General features: G+C 40.0%; 1 protein-coding gene across 11 annotated transcripts in view; it reads left to right on the top strand.

Moving 5' to 3' along the window:
* LOC105484439 (solute carrier family 9 member C2 (putative)) overlaps positions 1-12,294 on the top strand; it is a 101,861-nt gene that overhangs the window by 48,309 nt on the left and 41,258 nt on the right. For all 11 annotated transcript variants that reach the window (XM_011746016.3, XM_011746015.3, XM_011746014.3 and 8 more), the window contains 2 exons: positions 5,720-5,883; positions 6,500-6,595. In XM_011746016.3, coding sequence (XP_011744318.1) covers positions 5,720-5,883; positions 6,500-6,595 — 260 coding nt within the window. The remainder of the gene's footprint in view (positions 1-5,719; positions 5,884-6,499; positions 6,596-12,294) is intronic.

The following is a 12,294-nucleotide window of genomic DNA, read 5'->3' as shown; positions in this document are numbered from 1 at the left end:
TTTACATACCTTAATGAAAAAATGCTTTCTTGCTAAAAAAATGCTAACAATCATCTGAGCCTTCAGCAATTCACAATCTTTTTGCTGGTGCAGGGTTGATAGCTGCTGACTGATTAGATCAGGGTGGTGGTTGCTGAAGATTGGGTGGCTGTGGCAATTTCTTTAAGACAACAAAGAAGTTTGGCACATCAACTGACTCTTCCTTTCATGAAAGATTTCTCTGTAGCATGCAGTGCTGTTTGATAGCATTTTACATAGAGTAGGGCTTCCTTCAAAACTGGAGTCAATCCTCTCAAAACCTGTTGCCACTGCTTTAGCGACTAAATTTATAAAATATTCTAAATCCTTTGCTGTCCTTTCAACAATGTTCACAGCATCTTCACCAGGAGTAGACGCCATATCAAGAAAGCGCTTTGTTTACTCATCCATAAGAAGCAACTCCTCATCTATGCAAATTTTATCCTGAGATTGCAGCAATTCAGTCACATGTTCAGGCTCTTTTTATTTATTTATTTATTTTTGAGACAGAGTCTCGCTCTGTCGCCCAGGCTGGAGTGCAGTGGCGCCATCTCGGCTCACTGCAAGCTCCACCTCCTAGGTTCACACCTTCTTCTGCCTCAGCCTCCTGAGTAGCTGGGACTACAGGCGCCCGCCACCATGCCCAGATAATTTTTTGTATTTTTAGTAGAGACGGTGTTTCACCGTGTTAGCCAGGATGGTCTGGATCTCCTGACCTCGTGATCCCCCCGCCTCGGCCTCCCAAAGTGCTGGGATTACAGGCAAGAGCCACTGCGCCCGGCCTCTACTTCTAATTCTAGTTCCCTTGCTATTTCCATCACATCTGCAGTTACTTTCTCCACTGAAGTCTTGAACCCCTCAAAGTCATCTGTGAAGGTTAAAATCAACTTCTTCCTGACTTCTATTAATGTTGAATTATGAATGCTCTTAATGGCACCTAGAATGGTGAATTCTTTTCATGAGGTTTATTATTGATTTTCCCCACATCCATCAGAGGAATCACTACCTATGACAGCTGTAGCCTTACAAAATGTATTTATTAAATAATAAGGCTTGAAAGTCAAAATGACTCCTTGATACTTGGGCTGCTTCAACTCCCTGTCCATCTCCATCAGAGCTCTTGCCTGACTAAGTGTATTGTCAGTGAGTAGTAATATTTTGAAAGGAATCTTTCTTTCCTGAGCAGTAGGTATCAATAGTGAGCTTAACATATTTAATAAACCATGCTGTAAAGAGATGTGCTGTCATCCAGGCTTTGTTTTTTTCTTTTTTAGACCTCAGACAGAATACATTCAGCTTAATTCTTAAGAGTCTTAGGATTTTCAGAATGGTAAGTAAGCATTGGCTTCAACTTAAAACCACAAGCTGCATTAGCCCCTAACAAGAGTTAGTCTGTCCTTTGAAGCTTTGAAGCTAGGCATTGGCTTTTCCTTTTTAGTAATGAAAGTCATCCATGGCATCCTCTTCCAATATAAGGCTGTTTATCTACATTGAAAGTCTGCTGAATCTACATGGAAATCTACATTGAAAATCACCTTCATCAATGATCTTAGCTAGATCTTCTGGATAACTTGCTGCAGCTTCTACATCAGCCCTTGCTGCTTCACTTTGCACTTTTATGTGATGGAGATGACTTCTTTCCTTTAACCTCATGAACCAACCTCTGCTAGTTTCTAACTTTTCTTCTGCAGCTTCCTCACCCCTCTTAGCCTTCATAGAACTGAAGAGAGTTAGGGCCTTGCTCCAGATTAGATTTTGGCTAAAGGGAATGTTGTGTTGGTTTGATTTTCTATTCAGACCACTCAATCTTTCTCCATATCAGCAATAAGGCTGTTTTGCCTTCTTATCATTTGTGTGTTCACCAGAGTAGCACTTTTAATTTCCTTCAAGAGATTTTTCTTTCCACTCACAACTTGGCTGACTAGTGCAAAAGGCCTAGTGCTTGGCTTATCTTGGCTTTCAACCTGCTTTCCTCACTAAATTTAATCATTTCTAGTTTCTAATTTAAAGTGAGAGACATGTGACTCTTCCTTTCACTTGAACACTTAGAAGCCATTGTAGGGTTATTAATTAGCCTAATTTCAATATTGTGTGTCTCAGGGAATAGTGAGGTCCAAGGAGAGAGCGAGAGAGAGATGCAGAAATGGCCAGTCTGAGGGGCAGTCAGAACACACACTTACTGATTGTTGTGTTATGTGGGTGCGGTTTGTGGTGCCCCAACACAATTACATTAGTAATATCAAAGATTACTGATCACATATCACCATCATGGATATAATAATAACGAAAAAGTTTGAAATATTGTGAGAATTACCAAAATGTAGATACAGAGACATGAAGCGAGGACATACTGTTGGAAAAATGGTGCTGATAGACTTGCTAGATGCACAGTTGCCACAGACCTTCAATTTGTAAAAACTGCAATATCTGCAAAGCACAATAAGGTAAAGCATGATGAAACAAGACATGACTGCACCACACTCACAGATTCATCAATAAACCAGAAGGTCGATTTACTAGTTTATAATGAGGATGAATTTCTATGTGTGAAATTTTTGTGACCATTATCACAGTATTCACTTCTGATACCAATTTTTGTGATAAACCAGATTGGTAATCAAAAGGTTTCTTGTAGAGCATGGAACCAATGAGGACAAAGGAAGGATAATGTTGAAGGAGAGTTGTTCTAAATATGGCAGTAGCCTGATTTATTTATCCTGTTCTACTCATAAGAGTCAACACTGTTCTGCTTGGGTGTTTTCAGAAAGTCCTGCACATTCTTAGAACTGTGCCCCAAAACACTGTTGCAGAACTTCCTGTGACAGCCCACCTCAAAGCAAAGGGCTCCAATGGTTGAGTGAGGCTAGTACATGGGGCAGATTTTAGGCAGCTCTCCTTTTTACCCAGTTATGGACCCCTCTCTTCCCCTCCCTTCCCCTCCCTTCCCCTCCCTTCCCCTCCCTTCCCCTCCCTTCCCCTCCCCTCCCCTCCCCTCCCCTCCTTCCCCTCCCTTTCCCTCCCCTTCTCTTCCCCTTCCTTCCCCTCCCTTCCCCTCCCTTCCCCTCTCTTCCCCTCCCTTCCACTCCCTTCCCCTCCCCTCCCCTCCCCTCCTTCCCCTCCCTTTCCCTCCCTTCTCTTCCCCTTCCTTCCCCTCCCCTCCCCTCTGTTCCCCTTCCCTCCCCTCCTTTCCCCTCCCTTCCCTTCCCCTCCCTTCCCCTCTCCTCCCTTCCCTTTCCTTCCTTCCTTTCTTTCCTTCTCCCTCCTTCCTTCCTTCCTTCCTTCCTTCCTTCCTTCCTTCCTTCCTTCCTTCCTTCCTTCCTTCCTTCCCTCCCTCCCTCCCTCCTTCCTTCCTTCCTTCCTTCCCTCCTTCCTTCCTTCCTTCCTTCCTTCCTTCTCTCTCTCTGTCTCTCTCTCTCTCTTTTGACAGCTCACTATCTTGCCCAGGCTGGTCTCAAATTCCTGGGTTCAGCCTCCAGAGTAGCTGGGACTACAGGTGCTCACCACCCCAACAGGCTGTGTTTGTTCTTCTTCATTTAAAAAAAATTATACAGGGCCGGGTGCGGTGGCTCACGCCTGTAATCTCAGCACTTAGGAAGGCCAAGGCAGGCAGATCACGAGGTCAAAAGATCGAGATCATCCTAGCCAACATGGTGAAACCCCGTCTATACTAAAAATACAAAAATTAGCTGGGCGTGGTGGCACGTGCCAGTAGTCCCAGCTACTTGGGAGGCTGAGGCAGGAGAATCACTTGAACCTGGGAGGTGGAGGTTGCAGTGAGCCGAGACTGTGCCACTGCACTCCAGCCTGGTGATAGAGCAAAACTCCACCTCAAAAAAACAAAACAAAACAAAACAAAAAAAACAGAGTCTCACTCTGTCACCCAGGCTGCAATGCAGTGGTGTGATTATGGCTCGCTGCAGCCTGGACCTCTTGGACTCGAGTGATCCTCTTGCCTCAGCCTCCCAAATAGCTGAGACTACTGGTTTGCACCACCACACCCAACTCATTTTTTTTTTTTCTTTTTTGGTAGAAACAGGGTCTGACTATATTGCCCTGGTTGGTCTTGAATTCCTGGGCTCAAGGGATTCTCCTGCCCTGGCATCCCAAAGTGTGGAAATTATAGGTGTGAGCCACCGTGCATGGTCTCGGGTTATTGTTTATAGTGAAAAGCTGTGCTTGGATTGGCAAAAGCTCACAAGGCAGCATGAGTGAAGTGAATTTGATGCCTGAAGTCTTGCTCACACTTTCCTTCCCACCAAATCCCTTTGGCTGCCAGGGATCCGGACCCAGTTGGCTCTCTTTTTTGAAGACAAAATATGTGGGTTTCTCTCATGCTTCCTTTCTTGTGATTCTTCCTACTCTGTATTCAAAAGTGAGAACAGTGAGGGATTTTACTACCATGACAATGCTTTTTTTCTCTTGTTTCTTTTTTTCCCCCTCTATAAATTTTTGGTTGTATTAACCAAGCTTCAGAATTTCTTTTAACTCACTCTGGAATAAAGATTATATAGCAAGTACTTTATCTTTTCAATGTTCATTCTTTCTAGAAATACCATGTGGTACACATTTAACAGCTGCTTGTCGGATTTGAGTTTTATCAGTCAGAGGCTCAAACCAACTCCTTCCATCTGGTCTAATGCTTTTAAGCGATCCCTCCTCATACTCTTCCAGGATTATCTTAAACACTGGGAGTACATTCAGATGTACTGGTGCCACCAAGTAGCCCACATGCCTTCATACTTCTGCTGAGTAACTGGAAAGTGGCTGTTGCCCCATCATATGGTTGGTATCTAATTGGGCAAACGAATACATTTTCTCCTTGTGTGGTCTTAGCCCTGGGAATTTTAAATCCAAGGCAGCAGGCAGTCAGATGCCTCTGTGCTCTGGGTTACAGTGAACTGATTCTGATGCTTGAGAGGGCTATCCCTGCAGACCTTTCTGGATCCCCCAAACTTCAAATCACTCCATTGTACCCAGTGTCCCACAGAGAGTGAAATAAAGTTACACTGAAATATTTCGAAGCCATTTAGCCCTTGAAGAGACATTTCGTATGCAATATAAGGAGAGAACAGCTTTATTGAGATGGAACTGTGAGTAAGTAGACTAAGCTCATTTACTCATTAAACTCTTCTCTTTGGTAAGTGAACCTTATAGAAACCTCAAGAAAATGCAAAATGCTACACATTTTGAACATATTGATTCACTGGCCAGAAAACAGAGATGTTAAATTTGAGGGATCTCTATTGCACTGGGCTTTAAATGTTATTATGTACAGTATAAGAAACAATTGGAGAACTTGTTAAAATGTAAATCTTCAGGCCAATCTGATTCTGTAGGTATGGAGTAGAACCCAGGAATTTGCATAGTTTAATAGGCAGCCCTTCCACCTGTACCCTTTACACTTTGAGAAATATGGATTGGGTGCGTTGAAATAGTCATGTCTTTAGCTATAGGGAAAGCAGGGAAACTAATAAACATTTTTTAGCAGTTGAGTCAGATAAAGTTGAGCTATACAGCCAAAAAGAAACAAATAGTTCGGTAATCTTCTGGAAAGTTTTGTATGAAAAATTGTCCTTGCTCTAACCACTCTGGTTTGCAGGTGATCTCAAGATTTCACTACATAATCATGCAACACTTTTTTGCTTTCCCTTGCAGTCATCACTGTACTCTATTAAGGCCTTTGCTTTTGTCTTTGTCACAGATTTGTGTGTTCTTTCCCTCCCAAGACAAATGGCCTTGCAAAATGCCACTCAGCACATACAGGAGATAGTACAGAATACAATAAGTTTATCTAAAGGAGAAAAAATTTTGACAAATGTTAATTGGACCTTAGTAGAAGATAAAACGAGGATCGAATACATTCCTGTGAGTTGATACCTGGCAAGAAGTAGTTTTCCTTTCCTTCCCTTGGTCTGCCTCGCTTGCTTTAGTCTATTGTTAAAGACCTGATTCTGCTAATTAAACGTCAGAAAACTGAGGGGAGAGAGTTACTGGCTTTGCTATTTTGGTGAAATGAGTTTGAATTTTGTCTCTAAAGAGAAGGTCTTGGTTATCCAGCTTTATTTGCCAAATACCAGGAGAATGGATGTTTTTACGATCTGGCTGGTTGAGTACCAATCAATGGCCTCTGCCAAGACAATGTTTTTAGTGGCTTAAGATACTGAGAATTCTCTCCTGGTAGGAGTGTTATAAAAAGCAGAAAACACGGGCTGATTTAGAGAGCAGTCAAGCATATAGATAAGTTTAGAGAAGAATTTGGGATATAAATCTCCCCAAATGAATATTTCCTTTAGCACAATTGAAGGCAACACTTCTTACATGAAAAAACATTACCCACGTTATACACAGCTCTTCATTCTAGCAATTCTGCTTTGAATTACTGGAATCTTTGTTGAGAGTAGCACTTGCCAGTTCCTAATCATTTTTACTTATTTTTAACTTTATCTCTTTATGTTTTAAAATGTCGTCTGGTACGTTTCAGTCTTCCCACGTTTCACATAAGGATATGAAGATGGAATCCACAACAGATGAAGCTTTAATAGAAGAAGCCAGATTGCATGTAGCTACAATACAAATGGTTGGTGCTGTTCACATAATGTTTTAAAATTTCTGGTCTTGCAATGTCTTTAATCCTGGCGTATGATTTTCAGATGACTTGAAAACTTTTCTTCATCTTCTGACAGTCTGTTGATTGTTAAAATTAATGTGTGATTTGTTAAAGTCAAAAAATAAAAAATTTCCTTCTTCCTGAGGCTTTAAGTTTAAGACACAAACCTTGTTATCCTGTTTCTATGTCTGGCAAATTTTAGCAGTCACTTTTGAGGGCCCTTAGAATAATGTTTGGTGCTATTTACATACCAGATAATTAAACATTTTCAAATATTTAAATTGCTTTTATAAATGTAACATATCTGAGTTCCATTTATACAAAATTCTCTCAAGTGCTAATATAGCTGTTAGAGATACAAGAAGCTAAAATAAATCTGATGAATCAAAAATTCTCTTGTAATGTTGTAATACTAATATTTAAATGTTCTAATATAAATACAGGAAGATTACCTGGTAAAATCAAGTTTACACCAGCTTATCAAATTATACATTTTAAACTGGAGTTATAATCAAATAGAACAAATTTTATTCAATATAAAATGTATATAAAATACTAATTATGCCTGGAATTCCTTTTTAGTTTCTTTTTAAAATTTATTGTCAATATTAAGAATTCCTAACATATGCAAAAGTAGATAGAATAGTGTAATAAATCCTCATGTACCTATCATCCAACCTTAAAAACCATCCACATGTGACCGATACCTGCTGCATCCTAACCCCCATCTTATGTATTAGTTTGAAACAAATCATACATGGCATATCATTTCATCTGTAAATATTCAGTATATATCTTTAAATTTTAAAGTATTTTTAAAAACATAAAATACTAACATTATACTTAAACATGAATAATAATTCCTTAATAACATCAAATATCGAGTCAGTGGTAAGATTTCCAATTGTCTCAAAAATGTGACAAATACTTATTTTTACAGTTTATATTTTCAAATTGAATTCCAGTAAAGTCCACACATTGCAGTGAACTGATATGTCCTTCAAATCTCTACTAATATATAAATTCCTTCTTTTTGCTTTCATTTTTTTTCTGTTGAAGAATATATTTCTTCTTATTTATTTATTTATTTATTTAGAGACAGAGTCTGGCTCTGTCATCCAGACTGGAGTACAGTAGCATGATCTTGACTCACTGAAACCTCCGCCTCCTGGGTTCAAGAGATTCTTGGGCCTCAGCCTCCCTAGTACCTGGAATTACAAGTGCGTGCCACCATGCCCAGCTAATTTTTGTATTTTTAGTAGAGATGGGATTTTGGCACGTTGGCCAGGTTGGTCTCAAACTCCCGGCCTCAAGTGATCTGCCCACCTCAGCCTCCCAAAGAACTGGGATTACAGGTGTGAGCCACCACTCCCAGCTTGAAGAACATATTTCTTCTTAAGAAATTATTTTCATTCTTTTAAACATTTCTATACTTAGTTTAACATATTCTCAGAGTTTGAAAGGCTCTCATCCACAGTAGAAAGTTCCATATGGCCACAAATTCTTTGCAGAGCCTCCTGTTAAAAAGTGGTATCTTTATCCTACCCCTTGAATTTGGGCTGTTCTTGTGATTTGTTTTGAGCATAAAATATGGCAAAAGTGGCTTTGTGAACATTCTGGAGCCTAGGCATTGAGAGGATTTGTAGCTTCTACCTTTTTTCCACACTGAATGCCACCCTGAGACTGCCATGCAAAGAAGATGACCTAGCCTCTGAAGAATGAGAAGCCACCTAGAGGAAAACTGAGGCAAAAGGGCCAGTACCTAACTTCCAGACTTGTGGATGAGGCTGCCTCAAGTCAAGGGGTGGGGCAATAGACTCAACCTCTTAATAGTAAGACATACACAGAATTTGTGGCCATATTTCCTGTTCCACAGTTTGCCCACTGGCCACAATATTTCTACCCCTCCTACATGTAAAACAGACTCACCCTTTTCTAAGAATCCAAAAAGCTACATCCTATTTGCCATCAGACTCAAAGTCCAGTATCTCATGATCTGCAATCCAGGTGAGAGGCTCCTTGGTTGCCTCTCCTGAAGTGTGACTCCTCTTGATCTAGAGACCTGTGAACTAAAAAGACAAGTTATCTGCCCCCCAGACACCCAGTATTCAGTGATGATCAACAGATACCACTGTTTAAGACGGGGAAGAATGGGATGGCTTGAGAAATTATTGGTCCATGGCAATTCTGAAATCCATCTGTGCACACGTACCAATTCTCCTCATTCTTTCTATTTCCGTAGGAAATAATCCATGCTTGTAGCCAAGTGACTTTCTCAGTTTGATTTCTGCCTGTAGGAAACTGAGAGGTTTATATTCTCTTAGAACTGTCTCTGTCCCTTTTTGTCCAATCTAGCACAATTACCGTAAAAACTGTTTGTTTTCAATGACTCTGGTTTAGTCCACCCCACTTCACAATTTCTTATCAGGTAGACTGTTGACTGTGTCAGACAATACAGATATGAGTCTGAGGTGGCCTTTAGTCTTGTTGAGAAGGTAGACGAAGTTCAACCTTGAATCTTTGGGTGGTCTTAACAAAGGGCCTTCAGCCACAGCCTTGATTTGATTTGGAAGCTGAGGCCATATTTTACTGGCAGCACCCTGGATTTGGTCCTTTTTTTTTTTTTTTTTTTAAATTATACTTTAAGTTCTAGGGTACATGTGCACAAATGTGCAGGTTTGTTACATACGTATACATGTGCCATGTTGGTTTGCTGCACCCATTAACTCGTCATTTACATTAGGTATTTCTCCTAATGCTATCCCTCCTCTATCTCCTCACCCCACGACAGGCCCTGGTGTGTGATGTTCCCCGCCCTGTGTCCAAGTGTTCTCATTGTTCAATTCTCACCTATGAGTGAGAATATGCGGTGTTTGGTTTTTTGTCCTTGTGATAGTTTGTTGAAAATGATGGTTTCCAGCTTCATCTATGTCCATACAAAGGACATGAACTCATCATTTCTTATGGCTGCATAGTATTCCATGGTGTATATGTGCCACATTTCCTTAATCCAGTCTATCATTGATGGACATTTGGGTTGGTTCCAAGTCTTTGCTATGCTGAATAGTGCCACAATAAACATAGCGTGCATGTGTCTTTATAGTAGCATGAGTTATAATGCTTTGGGTATATACCCAGTAATGGGATTGCTGGATCAAATGGTATTTCTGGTTCTAGATCCTCGAGGAATTGCCACACTGTCTTCAACAATGGTTGAACTAGTTTACAGTCCCACCAACAGTGTAAGAGCATTCCTAATTCTCCACATCCTCTCCAGTACCTGTTGTTTCCTGACTTTTTAATGATCATCATTCTAAGTGGTGGGAGATGGTATCTCATTGTGGTTTTGATTTGCATTTCTCTGATGAGCAGTGATGATGAGCATTTTTTCATGTGTCTGTTGGCTGCATAAATGTCTTCTTTAGAGAAGTGTCTGTTCATATCCTTTGCCCACTTTGTGATGGGGTTTTTTGATTTTTTTTCTTGTAAATTTGTTTAAGTTCTTTGTAGATTCTAGATATTAGCCCTTTGTCAAATGGGTAGATTGCAAAAATTTTCTCCCATTCTGTAGGTTGCCTGTTCACTCTGATGGTAGTTTCTTTTGCCATACAGAAGCTCTTTAGTTTAATTAGATCCCATTTGTCTATTTTGGCTTTTGTTGCCATTGCTTTTGGTGTTTTGGTCATGAAGTCCTTGCCCATGCCTATGCCCTGAATGGTTTGCCTAGGTTTCCTTCTGGGGTTTTTATAGTTTTTAGGTCTAATATTTAAGTCTTTAATCCATCTTGAATGAATTTTTGTACAAGGTGTAAGGAAGGGATCCAGTTTCAGCTTTCTACATAGGGCTAGCCAGTTTCCCCAGCACCATTTATTAAATAGGGAATCCTTTCCCTATTTCTTGTTTTTGTCAGGTTTGTCAAAGATCAGATGGTTGTAGATGTGTGGTGTTATTTCTGAGGGTTCTGTTCTGTTCCATTGGCCTATTCCTCTGTTTTGGTACCAGTACCATGCTGTTTTGGTTACTGTAGCCTTGTAGTATAGTTTGAAGTTAGGTAGTGTGATGCTTCCAGCTTTGTTCATTTTGCTTAGGATTGTCTTGGCAATGTGGGCTCTTTTTTGGTTCCATATGAACTTTAAAGTAGTTTTTTCCAATTCTGTGAAGAAAGTCATTGGTACCTTGATGGGGATGGCATTGAATCTATAAATTACCTTGGGTAGTATGGCAATTTTCACGATATTTATTCTTCCTATCCATGAGCATGGAATGTTCTTCCATTTGTTTGTGTCTTCTTTTATTTCGTTGAGCAGTGGTTTGTAGTTCTCCTTGAAGAGGTCCTTCACATCGCTTGTAAATTGGATTCCTAGGTATTTTATTCTCTTGGTAGCAATTGTAAATGAGAGTTCACTCATGATTTGGCTCTCTGTTTCTCTGTTATTGGTGTATAGGAATGCTTGTGATTTTTGCACATTGATTTTGTATCCTGAGACTTTGCTGAAGTTGCTTATCAGCTTAAGGAGATTTTGGGCTGAGACAATGGGGTTTTCTAACTATGCAATCATGTTATCTGCAAACAGGGACAATTTGACTTCCTCTTTTCCTAATCAAATACCCTTTATTTCTTTCTCTTGCCTGATTGCCCTGGCCAGAACTTCCAACACTATGTTGAATAGGAGTGGTGAGAGAGGGGATCCCTGTCTTGTGCCAGTTTTCAAAGGGAATGCTTCCAGTTTTTCCCATTGAGTATGATACTGGCTGTGGGTTTGTCATGAATAGCTTTTATTATTTTGAGATACATTCCATCAATACCTCATTTTTTGAGAGTTTTTAGCATGTAGGGCTGTTGAATTTTGTTGAGGGTCTTTTCTGCATCTATTGAGATAATCATGTGGTTTTTGTCTTTGGTTCTGTTTATGTGGTGGATTACATTTATTGATTTGCGTATGTTGAACCAGGCTTGCTTTCCAGGGATGAAGCCACTTTGATCTTGGTGGATAAACTTTTTGATGTGCTGCTGGATTCAGTTTGCCAGTATTTTATTGAGGATTTTTGCTTCGATGTTCATCAGGGATATTGGTCTAAAATTCTCTTTTTTTCTTGTGTCTCTGCCAGGTTGGTATCAGGATGATGCTGGCCTCATAAAATGAATTAGGGAGGATTCTCTCTTTTTCCATTGATTGGAATAGTTTCAGAAGGAATGTTACCAGCTGCTCTTTGTACCTCTGGTAGAATTCGACTATGAATCTGGTGTTGGACTTTTTTTGGTTGGTAGGCTATTAATTATTGCCTGAATGTCAGATCCTGTTATTGGTCTATTCAGCAATTCAACTTCTTTTTGGTTTAGTCTTGGGAGGGTGTAGGTGTCCAGGAATTTATCCATTTCTTCTAAATTTTCTAGTTTATTTGCGTAGGGGTGTTTATAGTATTCTCTGATGGTAGTTTGTATTTCTGTGGGATCGGTGCTGATATCACCTTTATCACTTTTTTTGTGACTATTTGATTCTTCTCTTTTTTCTTCTTTATTAGTCTTGCTAGCGGTCTATCGATTTTGTTGATCTTTTAAAAAAACCATCTCTTGGATTCATTGATTTTTTGAAGGTTTTTTGTGTCTCTATCTCCTTCAGTTCTGCTCTGACCTTAGTTATTTCTTGCTTTCTGCTAGCTTTTGAATG

The sequence above is a fragment of the Macaca nemestrina genome, chromosome 1 (assembly GCF_043159975.1).
Source record: "Macaca nemestrina isolate mMacNem1 chromosome 1, mMacNem.hap1, whole genome shotgun sequence".
Classification (NCBI taxonomy): domain Eukaryota; kingdom Metazoa; phylum Chordata; class Mammalia; order Primates; family Cercopithecidae; genus Macaca; species Macaca nemestrina.
Note: the sequence above shows the minus strand (reverse complement) of the source record. Positions and strands in the feature narration are given on the sequence as shown.